The 16,712-nt window shown below is 52.1% G+C and overlaps 1 protein-coding gene across 3 annotated transcripts in view; it reads left to right on the top strand.

Annotated features, from left to right (window-relative positions):
• Window positions 1–244: 244 nt before the first annotated feature.
• The window catches only part of EFR3B (EFR3 homolog B), a 68,338-nt gene continuing 51,870 nt past the window's right edge, over window positions 245–16,712 (top strand). For 2 of the 3 annotated variants that reach the window (XM_065400853.1, XM_065400854.1), the window contains exons 1-2: window positions 245–372; window positions 10,691–10,841. In XM_065400853.1, the coding sequence (XP_065256925.1) occupies window positions 266–372; window positions 10,691–10,841 (258 nt within the window). In that variant the 5' untranslated portion in view covers window positions 245–265. The remainder of the gene's footprint in view (window positions 373–10,690; window positions 10,842–16,712) is intronic. The other variant, XM_065400852.1, reaches the window with a different exon arrangement.

Genomic DNA, 16,712 nt, shown 5'->3' with positions numbered 1-16,712 from the left:
TGAATGTGGGGTTTCTGGCACCTTCCTCTGAATCATCAAGAATCTGGCCAGCGTCCGAGATATGAGACGCTAATTGACTAATTAGACCCTTGGTCTGACCCAGTGTGGCAGTTCGCGTGACTTCCAGTGCTCTCGATTTCAACCTGGAGGCCAAAAGCTCCATAGCCCCTTCCCTGTGCCGTTCCTTGGGAGTTGCTTTTTAAAATGCAAAGGAGATCAAACCCCGTGTCGGTCTGTTTTCCAGGATGGGCTGGTAAAAACCAACATGGAGAAGCTGACCTTCTACGCACTGTCTGCGCCGGAGAAGCTGGACCGCATTGGCGCGTACCTTTCGGAGAGGCTGATCCGAGATGTGGGCAGGCACCGATATGGGTAAGAGACAGCATGACACTGATTCACAGCGATAATTACGCCATGTGCATAAAGAGTGAGTGCCCAAAACATACTGGAGAAGGTCCAGGCAAAGACTGAATGAAGCTAATGGGATGCATCGGCATACTGAGCACTGAAATAGACATATGTCCTGGGGAACACTCAAACTACTATGTTCTCCGTTGCCTGGGCAGCTACACACACATCAGTTTACACCTAGACGATGGCAGCTTGTCAGCCGGTGAACCTACACGTGGTGTGAGACCAGGAATTGCACTACTGTGCATAGGCACCAACTTTCCCTGGCGCCGGTGGGAGCTTGCACGCCCCGCCCCCCCGCCCTGACTCCACCCTTTCCCTGCCCCGCCCCCATCCCAACCTCGTCCCTAAAGTCCCTGCCCCAACTCCGCCCCCTCCCTGCCCCTATTGGACCCCTTCCCCAAATCCCTGCCCCAGCCCCGCCTCTTCTCTGAGCACGCTGCATTCCCCCTCCTCCCTCCCAGCCATGCGAAACGGCTGTTTTGCGGCACAAGTGCTGGGAGCTACGGGGGAAAAAACGGGCACGCGGCGCGCTCAGGGGAGGAGGCGGAGGTGAGCTGGAGCAGGGGGGGCAAGGTGAGGAGCTGCCGGTGGGTGCTGAGCACCCACCAATTTTTCCCTGTGGGTGCTCCAGCCCCGGAGCATGGAGTTGCACCAAGCTCAAAGTACCCATTCATCCATGCCTATGGATTTCCAAAGCACCTCTCCCTGTAGTAGCTAGAAGCTGTAAGAGGCTTACAACAGCTGTTGCTTATCCAAAGTCATCCATAGCAGTGAGGGCCAGGACTGCAAAACACATCTGATTCCTGCCCACCATTGCTAGAGCACTGTGCTTGGACAGGCTCGAGGAGTTTGTGGGTTGGTGGGTGATTTGATGCTGGGTTACACCACAGGCTCTTAACGGATTCATTTTACATACCAAGTGTCTGAGCCTTTAGAACCTTCCCCACCCCATCTCCCGCTGCAGGAGCGGAGCCCTACTGGCTTGTTGCTTTTAGCCCTGGTGACCTGTTTCTATTAGTTACTTTTTCCAAGACTCTGCTCAGGGAAAAGGGCTACAAGTAACCTTTTTTTATTTTTTTAAATGAAAACGGAGTCTCCTCATTCCTGGTTTGTCCTGAATCACGGGCACCTGTGGCCTTCGTAGGGTCCAAGGTCAGACGGGACCGTTGGGATCATCCAGTCTGCCCTCCTGCGTAACACTGGCCAGAGAACTGCCCTGAATTAATCCCTGTTTGAATTGTGTTTTAGAAAAACATACAATCCTGGTTTTAAAAAAATGCCGGTGATGGAGAATCCCCCAGTTGTTGCAATGGTTAATTACCCTCACCGTTAAAAATGCGCACCTTATTTCTAGTCTGAAGCTTCAACTTCCAGCCATTAGATCTTGTTATGCCTCTTAAAGAACCCTCTGTTATCAAATTTCTGTTCCCCGTGTATGTACTTCTAGACTTAACCGTCTCTTTGTTAAGCTAAATCGATAGACTCAAGGAGTTCAATCACTTTAAGGCATTTTCTAATTCTTTAATTGTTCATGGGGCCCAAAGTCCAACTGTCTCTGTCGAGCCTGTTCCTTTTCCCATGCGCCTCTGTGCAGATGGAGTTCCATCAGACTGTACCCCTGGCTCCTGTGGTACATTCCTCATGAATCACACCAAACCACACTGCCCCTTCGCCTGTCCACTATATATGTAAATGGTCATCAAAATCACTGCTTAATAAAGCCATAGGGACAGCTTCTCCGCCTCCTGGCTATTAGGTAACCATCCACCACTTTGCAAAGTGCGTATATACCAGGGGTTCTCAAACTGGGGGTCGGGACCCCCCAGGGGGTCGTGAGGTTATTACATGGGGGGTTGCGAGCTGTCAACCTCCACCCCAAACCCCGCTTTGCCTCCAGCATTTATAATGGTGTTAAATATATAAAAAAGTGTTTTTAATTTATAAGGGGAGGGGGGTCACACTCAGAGGCTTGCTATGTGAAAGGGGGCACCAGTACAAAAGGTTGAGAGCCACTGGTATATACAGCTGCCACCAGTGTAAGGGAGGAGCACAGGGAGTATTTTATGCTCCCTTCGCACTGGTAGCAATGAGGAGGCAAGATACATGGAAGAGGAGGCGACTTAGGCCCACAATTCGCTTTTCACATAACCATTGTATTAGCAGGAGGGTTGTAAGCAAGATGCAAGAAGTAATTCTTCCACTCTGCTCAGCACTGATAAGACCTCAACTGGGGTACTGTGTCCAGTTCTGGGCGCCACATTTCAGGAAAGTTGTGGACAAATTGGAGAGAGTCCAGAGGAGAGCAACAAAAACGATAAAAGGTCCAGGAAACCTATGAGGGAAGATGTAAAAAATTGGATTTGTTTAGACTGGAGAAGAGAAGACTGAGAGGGGATGTGATAAGTCTTCAAGAGCGTAAAAGGTTGCTATAAAGAGAAGTGTGATAAATTGTTCTCCTTTAACCTCTGAGGACAGGACAAGAAGCAATGGGCTTAAACTGCAGCAAGGGAGGTTTAGGTTGGACATTAGGAAAAACTTCCTGATTGTCAGGGTGGTTAAGCCCTGGAATAAGTTGCCTAGGGAGGTTGTGGAATCTGTCATTGGAGGTTTATAAGAACACGTTCGATAAATACCTGTCAGAGATGGTCTAGATAATATGTGGTCCTGCCTCAGTGCAGGGGACTGGACTAGATGGTGTATTGAGGTCCCTTCCAGTCCTACATTTCTGTGGTTCTATGGTTGTAAGATTCCCCCCCAGGTACCAATTATTACCTTGTTATAGGGCTCAGATTAACATCTCTTTCTGGGGCAATATAGAATGGGACCTATTTAAGGAAGAGAAACCGTATTTCATTTTTTCCCCTTGATGTTGCAATTTTTTTGGCTCAGCCAGTTGACTGTATTCTATATTCTCTTTCTCCATCTATCTTTTATGTACTGCCATGTCTGGGACTTGCGTTGTTTACAAACCTATCCCTTTGGTAGCAGAGCAGTTGCTAAGACTAGACAGCGGCTTTGATTAGAGATGGCAAGTGCTGGAAGAGTGCAGAAGGGATCACTCTTTGAAATAATGGAGAGATTCAGTCTCTTTGTCTCAGGAACAAAGCCAAGACTGACGAATGTGTCTTAACGCCACGGTGCAGTGGGAAGTTCAGTTTGGCTTTCATCCTCTGGGGAAGAGGAGGCAGAGAGGTGCTCCTAAGAAGTGAAAAAGTTGGAAAAAGCCGGCTATGCATGAGCCACCATGACTGACAAGACATCCCAAAGCTCTGCCTGATGTTATATACATAAGTGGCTGCTAACGGGGCTTTGCATGCTACCCAGAAGAAGGACTTGAAGAAAGTTCGACATCTGATGCCAGACTTTCTGGGCACTGTTTACCCCCTCCACCCCCCATGGTACAGGCATGGAATTGACTTGGTGCATCGGTTAATTCCCTGCAGAAGGGCAGATCTCAAGTCTTTCTCTAATCCCTGAAATCAAGCTCAGATCATCACCAGTTGGAGTTGACATGCTTCTTCAGACCAGCATCGTGCTGTGACCTAAACTCAAAAGCAACGAACTGCGGGTTCAGAATAAACAGCCACAAGAGATCTGCAGGGTTGAGTTTGTGTTCGCTGATCTCCTGCCTTGTAAAATGAGGTTATAGTCTTTATTTCAGAATCATTCTGCAATGGTTGGCCATGCTAGTAGCCCCGCGGGGTGACCTCTGTGATCTGATCTGTATTTTCCTTTATAATTCTCTAGAAATTGCTTGTTTTTTGAACTCGCCTGCAATAGAACCCAGCAGTTACTGGCAGGCAGCAGGTGTCGATCATACACCAGGACTTCCCGAGTCCCATTTGGCCCTCCGGGCCACCCCTGTGTTCAGTTGTCCCCGAAACAGACTTTCCAATACTGTAATATCTGGTTCTGGACACCAATTTTGAAATACACACAGTTGGGCTTGGTCCCGCTGTGTTCCACACCAGTGTGAATAGACGTGTTTCCAATGGAGCGACACTGGTCTAATATTGGGGTAAGTGAGCGCAGAATCCGGCCTGATACCAACTTGTCAAACACTCCCCTTCCTTATGTGCTGTTACCAGGACCCCACGTGCTCCCTGATTCTGGGGCCTTGGTATTAGCACCAGAATCCACCCTTTTGCTGCAGAACTGAGAGGCAACTGCATGAACTAAGCCTGGCCCCCTTTGGGGAGTGCAGGACAGCAGAGGGGTGTCTGTCTCTGTGGGGTAACTGGCTATCTACTTAGGGTGACCAGATGTCCTGATTATATAGGGACAGTCCCAATTTTTGGGTCTTTTTCTTATATAGGCTCCTATTACCCCCCCACCCCCTGTCCCGATTTTTTTCACATTTGCTGTCTGGTCCCCCTATATCTACTGTAGTTTTCTCTTCCCTTCTTCCCCTGCAGGTACATGTCTGTAGCTGGCTTTGCATGTTATATACAGTGCATCTTTCATTTACACTCCATCCACCTTTTTGCGGGGGCTTCTGCGGGTGTCTTATTAGCACAAAGGCATCTCAGACCCGCTGCCTGCATTGCAGCTCACTGTCTCCGCTTGCAGACAGACCCGTTGTAGTGGGCTAAGATCTCTGCTGCTGTGGCGCTCTGTTGATCAGCAGTTCTGCGCTGGCACTTGGCACCAGCGTGCGGATGGATTTTTACCGCTTTATAAATCTTTAGTATTTCTGAAGGTGGGAGGTGAAAGTCTATTGAAGAGTAACTCATTGCTTCTGGCTGTGTGGGGCTCTCCGTCGCTCTCCTCTGCATGTTGGGGTGTTCATATTCAAGGCTGTGCAATACGTTTCCTAGTTTCCTTTTACAAAGGGACTTGGTGCATTGACGTATTGAGCAGCTGATCGCCTGGTCACTCTGCCCGTTGTGTCTGAGGGTGCATTTTTTTTTCATCTGCATCATCTTAACATTCAGGCAGGGCGGCGACCCGTGCGAATAGAGCCTCCATCTGCAAATTATTTTCTGCTCGTACTAGAAATCTTTGCTTGGAGAGTCTCTTCCTTTGATGCTCCTAGTTTTCCCCCCTTACAGAGCGATATGGTCAGTGTGGCATGTGACCAAGGCTACCAAATCTAGGAGCTTTAAGGAGCCAGGACATGAAATGTATGTTAGTTGTAGTCTTGTATCCAGGGTTGTCTTGGCTGCTCACTGGACCTCTTTGTGACACGGTCTATCCAGGTGGGACTCACTCGGCCATCCTATATCTTCCTTTCATGCGAACTCTTGCTAACTCTGAGGGAATTGGAATGGAGTTTCTTTTGTTTTTTATGCTTGTCTCCTCTCGGAAAGCCAAGGCTAATCTCTGCTGAATTAAGAGAGCCTCTCTCTAGAATAATATGAATAGTGCCCTCATCCCCAGATCCTCAGATACTTTACAAACATTAATTAAGGCTCAGGACACCCCCGGGAGGCTGGTAAATATCGTCCTTCCTCTTTGACTCGGGGGAGTGGGAGCTGAAGCACAGAGATGATAAAGGAGGATGCTCTTAGGAATCATGTTTGTTACGGTCATGCCCAGGGACACACTGAGATCAGGGCCCTGGCTAGGCGCTGTACAGACCCAGCGTAGTACATAACCTTTGCCTCTGAAGAGCTTACGATCTAAATGGAGAGGCCAGACAAAGGGTAGGGCAAAGGGGTATAATAGATGAATGGTGTGATCAGTGTGATGGTACCATGAGTTTTTTGGGAGGTGGGTGGTTGGAGTTAGGAGGGGATTAGTTAAGCGGCAAGGGAAGGGGTGAGGAAGGTAGGAATGGGCAGGTGTGGAGTGACGTGGCGGTGAAGAGGCTGTGAAGGAGGAGGTTGGAGCAAACAGCCAATCAGCACCAGTCAAAACTGTAGCAAATCTCATCCGTGTCTGTGGCGCTCGGTCTCGGCTGCTTCTGCAGCTGCTCCCCGGCTTTGTTCTCTGTCTGGCTCCTCCCAGCCCAGTTTCCTTTCCCCAACGCCTCACGTCTTGGGAGATCCCCGCAGTGCACCCCTTCCCCCCTGCTCAGCTGTGGCCTTGTGCTTAATGCTCCGGGACAAGAGCCAGGTGCTCTGGGAGCTCTTCTTGGATCTTCCACGTGCTTTCCATGAGACTGCTCGGTGCACGTCCCGATCGGCAAAGTGAAGCCCGTGCTTCTCCAGCGGGGTTGTAACTCGGGAGCAAGCACAAATCTGTAAAGTCCTTTGGGATCCTGGTCAAAGTGTCATTATCTATACTGGGCCAGTCGCCCGGCTGGGGGGGAGGAGGCAGTGAGCTAGTGGGGTGAACCCATCAGCAAACCCCCGCCTGTCTCAGTCCACCAATAGCAGGGGGAGTTCATCCTCTCTGGAGGCTTCGTCACCCTCCGAAGGAGCCGCTGCTCCGAGATTGCCTGTATTCCTTCTGAGCTGGCTGGGCCCTTGTCCACAGCCCATCACTCACTCTGCCCTGGATGCCTAAGGGAGAGCTAAGGCGTTAACACCCTGTGGGCCAGGCAGCACTGGTTGCAAGTCCCTGTGACCCTATTCTCCTTTCCTAGGGTTTGAGTAACTCCTGTTCAGGCTTAGGGGAGGGGCTCCTGTCCTGCTGCTGGAGAAGAGGAAGGGTGGCCCAGTGGTTAGGGCTGTAGCCTAGGGCTTCGGAGACCTGGGTTCAAGTCCCCGTGTTGCCAAAGGCTCCTTGTATGACCTTAGGCAAGTCATTCAGTTGCTCTGTGCCTCAGTTTCTCCATCTGTACAATGGGGCTAACACCCTTCCCTGCCTCACAGGGGGGTTGTGAGGATACTACAGTGATAGGAGCCATATAAGGACCATAGATAGAGAATGGGACCCGCGGAGTCTAGCTTGGAGGTTGCACGGATCATTTCCAAGCACGAACGGCTTGAGAAGGTGCTGACACCGGGAGACGGAAGAGTGTCAATGTGTGGGTGTTTAAAGAATTTTAATCAAACCTGTGCTGCAGCACCTGATGCCAAACATCTGTTAGCTGAAGCCAGAGGAGCTGTGCAAAGAGCCAAATAATTCTCATTACGTGCTCAGGGGGGCAGGCGGTGTTCAACATGACATCCTGCCGGGCTGGGCCACGTATGCGAAAAGCAAGAGCCCTGATACCAGCATCTGAGAGATGGAACGGGGACACCCAGGGAGGCAGGAATAATGCTTCTCGCTTACTGCAAAGCATGTTGCTAACATGAGCCAACTCATCCTCCCAACAGCCCCAGAAGGCAGGGCCGGCTCCAGGCACCAGCTGAGCAAGCTGGTGCTTGGGGCTGCAGATTGTTCGAGGCGGCATTCTGCCCAATCCTAGGGCGGCACGGCCACTTTTTGTTTTGTTTTGTTTTGTTCTGCTCCAGCCGCCCTGTAGGGGGCGGCGGCGCGGAGAACCAGAGCGCCCTGCAGGGCAGTCCTCTTCCTTCCCTTCCCGCCGACCGGAGCGGAGCCCTCGCGGCAGGAGGCAGGAGGCGGCGCAGCGGGAGGGGCCGCGTGGCAGCGCTCCTGCTGTAGCCCTGGCCGCCCCCTTCTATCTCTCTCCCGCCTGCTCCCCCCCCTCCCCGCAGCCGGTCCCCCTGCACCTGCGCTCCGGCTGCGCCGCAGGTTGTTTTGTTTTTTTTTTTGCTTGGGGCGGCCAAAAAGCCAGAGCCGGCCCTGCCAGAAGGTGAGGGAAACGAAGACCGAGAGGTGGTGGGCCACGCATGGGGGCTAGTGACTGAGGCCGGATTGGAAATTACAGACTCTTGGCCTTGGGGCTTGTGCCCTCACCACTAGACTGTCTGCTGCCAGGGGTCTGGGACTAGATCTGCCTTTCCCATGTGCCTTCCCCGTACATAAACCTTTCCAGTGGGCGGGCTGGCTCTCTTGGTCAGGTCGTGGGATTTGAGTTGATTTCACTGGGGTCACTCAGAAGTCCGACAGCTCTGTCTGGAAAGCCCAGTTTTGTTTGCCAATCCCAGGTCCGTTTGTCAGACCTGGGTCTGGCTGTGAGATCGCCACTGAGGGTATTGGGACAGCTCCTCAGCTGGTGTACGTTGCTGCCGCTCCATTGACTTCAATGGAGTTAGGCTGATTTCTACCCGTATATCCGTGTTGCTAGTGCCCTTTAATTTGGGGAAGGGAAATACATATGTTTCTGGAGCAGCCCACTCCTTCCATGACTGCAGGGTCCGAAGGCTGCTCGGCCTGTCTCTTTGTCGTATAACGAGCCAACCGGAGAAGTAATCCGGAGACCGGAGCCATGTTCAGCCTGCATGCACCGACACCTCCGGAGTCGCATCAAAACAACCAGCTTCAATTTGTCTTGGAAACCAAATGTGACAGAGAACAAATTCTGAAATTGGAACCTAATCAGGCTGCCTGCGTGGTGGTGCGAGTCCAAGAAAGATTCATACCCTGATGTTCACAGTCTCTTCTCTCCTGTTCAAATATAGGAGCATTAGAAAAGCGATTTACTAAGTGACCTTAAAAGACCTGCTGTGACAACTCACTGCAAACAGTCTGGCGAGGCGCGTTCTACTTCTCCCTCAGGTGCTCAACCCCCGGAGCTGAGACGCACCTGCCACGCTCATTGACGTCAGTGAGTGGCGGGGGCCTGACCTTGGAGGGGATGCTGGCGGGGTAAGATGCCTGATGTGGAGTTCACCCTCTCTCATGAGCCATCAGAGCTGGGGGTGGTGACCAGCAGTGCAAGGGACACTTTTACCCAGGCGTTTTCTGGAAAATCAGGGCTGCCTGGAGAGTTTTCCGGCTGCACGTGGAGTGTGAGGGCAGCATTACAGATGATTTGTACAGCACGGTGGTGAAGTGTGCTTGACTCATGGCAAGCGGAGTAAGCTTTCTAACTGGAATTAGCTGAAGAGCAGGAAAGCTCCCTTAAACTGAAACACAAAGGGGTTGCACCCAGGTAACGAAATCTGCTCCGAATCTGATTTAGTTGAGTCACTGCACACACAATGCACTGACTAGGTTCATAGATTCAAGGCCAGGAGAGACCCTTGTGATCCTGGAGTCTATCCTCTTGTCTATAACACAGGTCAGAGATTGTCCCCACAATAATTCCTTTCGAACTAGAGCATGTCTTTAAATTAAAATAAAAATAAAAATCCATTCTTGATTTAAGAATCGCCAAGTGATAGTGGAGCTCTGCAACCCTTGGTAAGCTGTTCTAATGGTTAATTACCCTCCCTGTTAAAAAACCTACACCTTATTTCCAGTCTGAATTTGTCTAGCTGCAACTTCCAGCCTTTGGATCACATTAGACCTTTGTCCGCTAGATTCCCCGCCCCAAAGATTGTACGGTTGAAGATGGAGAAGACGTAGGGCGAAGGCATTAGTAGCATGACTAGTACCAGGCGATTGTTTCCTGCTGCTCTTCATCGGGAGGCGGCAAACGGTCTTTGCCTCCAGCAAAGAGATCCGAGTCCAGCCACCAGTGCTCGCAGACGTTCAGCTGGAGCAGGGCTCTGAGCCATCACTGTGGGTGGTGGGACATCTGACTTCCCCCGAAGTGCTCTATCTTGCTATCGGGTTATGCTCCCTCTGCCCTGCCTCCTGTCGCAGGGCTCAGGATATTGCAAAAGACCAAAGAATCTGTGTCACCATGGTCTCCGCTGTGAGGAGACGCTAAGCAGGAAGACCAAATCCAGAACCGGTTGGATAGCTTTGGAAAACGCTGTTCAGAGCCTGTTCTGTTGCTGCCTCCTGGAGTTCTCTGGGCCTTGTGGGGCTGTTGTTGTTCCTAGAGAAATTAACATGTAAAGAGAATCGTTGTATTGCTTTACCGAGTAGCTCTTCCTGCTGCTTATTCCCCAGCAGAAGTCATCTTAACTCTCCGTTTGCACCATTGCAATTATTTCCCCAGCAGCCTCTTGCAGAGTAACGGGCGCTGGGAGCAGATTAACCCTTTCAGAAGCAAACGTGGTGGTTGAATACAGATTCCCCGTAATAGTATAGTACTGCCTGGGCCAGATCCTCAGCTGGTGTAAATCCGCAGCTGCGGACTGGGCCCTGTGGTACTGTAGCAGCCAAAGATCTTCTTACACAAGCATTAATGAATTAAACTGAGGATCTGATTCCTTTGCGGTGTATTGTGCAGTAGGTTGGTATTAACCCTCTTTACAGATGGGGAAAACTGAGGCCTGGAGGGGTGAAGCTAGCTCAGGATTGCACAGTGAGTCAGCAGCAGAGCTGGCAGTCGACCCAAAGGTTCCTGAGGCCCAGTCCTCCCAGCTCTAATCACTAGGCCTCCTTTCCTACAACGCGAGTTACTTTTGCAATACGCTGTTTCCCTCAGGTACGTCTGCATTGCCATGGAAGCCTTGGACCAGCTGCTAATGGCCTGTCACTGCCAGAGCATCAACCTGTTTGTGGAGAGCTTCCTGAAAATGGTGGCGAAGCTTCTGGAGTCAGAGAAGCCCAACCTGCAGATCCTGGGGACAAATTCTGTAAGTAGCAGCCTGGGTAAGGCTGAGCCTTTTGTCGTATCTTCTCCTGCACAGTGGTTGTCTCCCCCTCCCCCTTTATAGCAATCCTTTGCAGTGTAATGAGATCCTGGTTCGATTCTGCCCGTTCCAATACGCAGGGGCACAAGAGCGTGTTTCCCCTGGAGAGCCCGGTTCAAGCCTTGCCCAGATCACAAGTGGATCGTAATCTCATCCTTCTCTAGCCACATCTCTGAACCACCATGTGTGTCGGAAAAGCTCCTGTCGGGAGAGGCTCAGGCCTGGAATGCTGGTGTGGGAGGGGGCTGTAGGCCAGGATGAAGGGGCATGAGTAGAGCTGGGGTGGGGGCAGAGCTCACGACAAGAATAGCAGAGGGGCTGTGGATCAGGATTGAGGGGCATCATCAGAGCTGTTCGGGGAGCCCAGGACTGGGAAAGCAGTGAAAGTTCCTGCGGCTTCCTCCCCCATAAACCTAGCAGGGGGGAGTAGCTCGTTCTGTGCCCTGGAGATCAGTAAGTGGAAGAGGGGCACAGGTGGGGGGAAGAGTGTGTCTGTGTGTAGTCAGAGGTGAGGGGCAGAGAAAGAGACCGAGGGGTGTGGAGTGAGACAGACAGGAAGGCAGAGAGACGGAAGGACGGATCCAGTGAGGAGGTGGGAGAGACGGATGGGATGAGGGTAAGAGAGACCCAATGGGGTGAATGGGTGTGTGGAGGGGGAGGGAGAGAAGGGAATGGGGGAAGGGCAGGAGGAATAGGGGTGTCAGGAGAGGATGAGATGGGGAAGGAATGGAATCGGTAGCGGAGAGGGGGAATGGAGACATGGGGAGGGAGCCAGTGAAAGCGGGAGGGGGATTGAGCGAAGTGGGTTGAATTTAGGGGATGGAATGAATGAAGACGGGACAAAGAGGGAGGGAAGGGGCTGTATTAAGCATTAAGCTTGTCCTGGATCTGGAGGACACCGAGGGCCAGCGCCCGCAGCTCGTGGCCCTACTCAAATGGGGCGAGGGTTGGGTGTGTCCCTGCTGTCGACCTGACAGCAGCCCCAGGGGAAACTTGGAGCCTGTGTCATTTCTGTTGCATTTTCGCCTTGCAAGTGGCGTCCGTCCGAGCGGGGTGGGCGCGCTGGCGGAGGGGGAGACGTGGGGCGAGAAAGATGGTGCCTATTGGTGTTGGCTTTCAGTGGCTGGGATCGTGCAGTGTCAGAAAGGTGAAGGGGTCTTAAAGGGACAAGGTCACTTAGGGCAAAGTTTGCAAAAGTGGCCACTCTTTTGGGATGCCTCAATTCTTAGGAGCTTCTCCTAAGCCAGCTCGGGCCCGATAATCAGAGGTGTGGGGCACCTGCAGCTGCCATTGGCTTCTCTGGGAGTTGCTGCAATATTGCCAACCTCAGCATTCAAAAATCAGCAGTCAGGTCCCCAGAAACCATGAGACTGAAAGAAAAAACATTCCGTCTCCTTTCCTCTTTGAACTTTTAGGTCACGTTCGGGACACCTCTTCAAGCTTCTTTTTCTGAAACCCTACGAGCTAGACACATATTTAAAAAAAAAAAAAAAAAAAGCTGAGAGTTTCATGAAATAACAAGACTCCAGGAGTTGGGGCTTTTAGGGGGAAAAACCCCAAATCTGACCAGACTCGTGATGCAGTCACAAGAGTTGGTAAGCCTGTTGATGGGTACCCAGCGCCTCTAGAAATCAGGCTTAAGGTGTCTAAAGTTGGGCACCCAAGAAATCCGTGACCATGTGTGGGCTCAGAAGTCAGATTTAGCTAAAGGCATGCTGGATATAGTGAAGTGAGACCAGTTAGTGTCCCTGGCTGATTCTTATGCTGCTGGTCTCGCTTCACTATATCCAGCATGGTCCAGTGGATAAGATGCTGGGCTAGGACATCAGAGACCTGGCTTCTCTTCCCAGCTCTGCTTCAGACTCCCTGTGGGACCCTAGCTGAGTTAATTCTCTGTGCCTCAGTTTCCCCTTCTGTACAAGGGGATAATAATACCCACCTAGGATCAGGAAGAAGTTGCAGGGGACAGTGCTGCAGGGTGTGGCTTGACCTTGGTCCTCGTTCTTTGGACCCTGCTCTCCATGCTTAGTAGAGCCCTTTGCCTGTAAAGTCCCAGCTGAAGGGCTCTGCTGCTCGCTGGTCTGTGTGGCCAGAGGCTGATCTTTCCCTTTGTGTTAAGCTGGGACAGTCCTAGACAAATCCCAGGCTGGGTTTTCGTGCCCCGTGTAATGAGCTCTGGCACCAGAGCCCTGCTGGGGAATTGTTCGAGCTCCATCCCTCTGAACAAAGGCTGAACCATGGAAGGGAGTTGTACAAAGCAGATTCTGAACAGCAGCTTTTATTCAGTTCCTCGACATGCAGAGAGCAACGTGAGCTGGAGCAAGCTTAGCCCAGCTGCTACGGCTCGCTGCCCCGAGGGGCTCCCTTCCTTCATCTCGTAGCTACAGGCTGCCGGCAGGGTCACAGCTGCAGGAGCGAGCAGGACGGACACTGGCATAGCAAGCCCAGCTGCCAGGTTCAAGATTCCCTTCGTTGGCTCAATCTGGTCTAGTAACTAGCAAGCACATCATGGGCAATACTACTTCTCCCCATCCTTAACTAGTGTCGCCCAGCGCCGAGAGCTGCGAATCCTGGGTTCTTTTCCTTTCTTTCCTTCGGCCTTGGGCAGTCACGTCACTGCTCCGTGCCTCAGTTTCCCCCTCTGTAGAGCAGGGGTCATCTCGTTGCTCAGCCCTGCAGAGCGCTTTGAGATCCTCGGATGAATATTGAATGCTCACCATGAACAATTTTGAACAGCAGGTAAACTTCTTACAAATCATGCTGGGTTCATGTGCAGTTTGTGAGAAGAGAAAGGGCTCAATTAGACAGCGACTGCATTTGCAAGAAATAATGTTGACCGACTCAAGTATGTAACATTACCCCCATTCTCCAGATGGGAAAACCAAGGCACAGAGTGGTGAAATGACTTCCTCCAAACCACACCGGGCAGAAGTCCTGATTCACAATCCCCTGCTCTAACTACTATCTGGTGCTGCCCCCAGCTGTGTAACTGCTCGTACGATGGCGCTTCACACCTGCGTTTGGTGGGACGACTAGAACCGCGTATCGGTTGCTTCATTTCTCTGGAGCACTAGTTTTATGTGACAATTAGGCTTTTGAGGACCTCTGGCTTGATGGCTTCAGCGTTGCTAGTTCTAACCCTTTAGGCAGCGAAGACCCTTGGCTTTCTCTGGCTTAGCCACGCGGGTGGGTGACTCTGTTTACAGCTCTCCTGTGGCTGCATCTCAAAGCTCTGGCTCGAGACTTGGCCGTGTAATAGACCACCCTCTGGCTGGATGGGGAACTCCGCTCCTGGGTTCTGGCCAGTGGCTGCATCCCAGCTGGCAGGCCGGACAGCCCTGTGTTGTGTTCTGCCTCTTTCTCGCCGCGGAACAGAACATTCCCAAGAGCAGCGTGGGTTATAAAACCAGAGGAGAGTCAAAAGCTTTCACACCCTGTTCTTCAACGATGTTAATTGCTCCAAATTGAAAGTGATGGGAAACTGCCACGGCGCATCCATCAGCAGAACTATTAATCCACAGACATCAGAGAAGCAAGATCATTGATCGGTTGAGCTAAGTTAGCAGAACGCTGCGGTCAGCAGGCTAGAGTGGTGTTGCAGCACCGTCTCCTACTGTAATGACTCTGCCGTTAACCCGCAGTCCCGAACAGGGGGCTGCCCTCAATAGCTGCTGGATTGGAATCATAGGATAGAATCATGTTCTCCCAGTCATAACGCGCATATCTGTTCAGGCAAAGGAGAATCTCCACTAGTTGTCTAAGGCCTATGACACACAGCTGAGCTGTTCTGGGTCCATCCAGTAGAGGGCAGTGGTCTCTTCCCCCCCCCATCCCCCAGTTCATTCTGATACACTGTAATATAGAGCACTCTATGAACAGTAATTACTTCACATCCCTGCCTCCCTACCTCTGTGGCATCATTCTGCAGGCGGGAAAACTGAAACACAGAGAGGTTAAGTGTTTCGCCTTAGGCTGCAGAAGGAGTCTGTGGCGGAGCTGGGATTAGAACTCGGAAGCTCCTGGCTCCCAGTCCAGTGCTTAAAGCACTCAGCAACACTGCCTCCCTAAGTCAAAATTGGAACTCTGTCCAAACGCCCCCTAACCTTTAGCAGCTCTGATAAACCAGAGCCTGGATCCCAGGGCTCAGGGCCCCATTGTGCTAGGGGCTGTACGGACATGCAGCAAAGAGACATTTCCTCCCCCCAAAGGTGGATGAGGCAAACCGCATGGGGCTTGGAGGCAGAGGGGAGGGGCCTGCCTGTGTTTGCTGTACAGTAACCCGCTGGCGTCTCTGCTCACCACCTGCCCGGGTGTTGTGCAGGCCATGGGAGAGCCATGGAGGCAGAAAGGAAGCGAGAGGCAACAGACCTGTATTTCGCTTTGTGGCAGCAGCAGCAGCCACCTCCTCTCCTGGGCTGCCTGGAGCATAGTGATTTTAATGGGAGCTGCTTTTTCAGGCTGGCTCGCATCCGTGTGGGGGAGTAAACGTTCAGCTTGCCGAAGGATTGGAGGTGACAGTCGTCAGCTGCTGGGCTCCAGACGTTTCATCCCACTGCTCGCGCTGTGCTGATCAAACCCTCCTCCGCACTCACTCAAGCCAACGGGAGCTGTGGGTGAGCGGGAGGATCAGACCCCAAAGAAAACACTGGGCCCGTCCCAGTCCGGTTCCCCTGCCAGACGCAATGGGGACAGAGCAGCCTAGGAGGGAGGGGCAGAGGTTCGGCGACAGCAAGTGGGACCCTGCCATGAGTCACTTGGTGGAAAGGAGCGGGGCTTAGCAGCAGCTGAGCTACACTGGGGGAGAAAGCGGCCATCATCAGCCTTTTAAATGAGACGGCCGGCCCCCGTAGGCGGGAGGCCGATTGTACCTGGGAAGCGTGGAATCGCTACTGGAGCATGGCCTTCGCAGCCCCGTTCCCTTCAGTTGATTTAATGATGGATTTCAAGGGTGCCTGTGGTCGGTGATGAATTGAGAGAGTAAAGGGGAGCCATAGAGTCCGGTGAACATGAGGAATATTCGTCCAGGCACAATGGAAAACGCTGGGCTCAAGGGTAATTAACTGCTGCTGAGCGGGGATGGATTGTCATGCCTGCCAAGCAGAGGGTCAGCGGCTGCTCTTGGTTATGCCGGTTGCAGGTTCGGATGCTGCTCTCAGCCACCGTAGTGTTAATCTGAATCCCTGTGCCAGCGGGCCGCCCGCCTCCTGTGCATCCCTTCCTGGCCTGGGGTTGCTCTGCAGCAGGCCAGCCTCAGTTTCCCCCTCTTCAGGGCACTTACAAACTCCACACAGTCTCTCGTGGCTAACGCCAGCCCTGCCTGGGGACGGGTGAATAACAGAAATAATTCAAGAGACAAGGTGGGGGAGGTAATATCTTTCATTGGACCAACTTCTCCAGGTCCAAATGAAGTCCATCAGCACAGCACCAAACTTCACACTCCGCTGTGGTGCCTCCTACCATCCCTCTTCTTGGGTCCCAGTCTGCTCTTGTGAAGCTGTCACTCCCAGCTGGCGTTTAGCCACCTGTCTCTGGCTTCCCTTTCTCCCAGTTAGGGTCTCCTGCAGGAGCTTCCTGCTTACAACTGGTCTCCTTTACTAGTTTCCTCCTCCTGTTTCCTGTTCCCCTCTGGCTCATTATGGGGAACACCTGCCCTCCATCGGAGAGGCTGCTAATGAGGCACAGGTGGGCTGGATCAGTTCCCTCTTAAAGGGCCAGGTCCACCCTGTGACACCCTCCATGGATTTCAGAGAAGTTGCTGGCGCAGCTGAGAGCAGAACTGGGACCCGGAGTCTTTTGTGTCTACACAGATTAGGT

The sequence above is a fragment of the Emys orbicularis genome, chromosome 3, assembly GCF_028017835.1.
Source record: "Emys orbicularis isolate rEmyOrb1 chromosome 3, rEmyOrb1.hap1, whole genome shotgun sequence".
Taxonomy (NCBI): domain Eukaryota; kingdom Metazoa; phylum Chordata; order Testudines; family Emydidae; genus Emys; species Emys orbicularis.
Note: the sequence above shows the minus strand (reverse complement) of the source record. Positions and strands in the feature narration are given on the sequence as shown.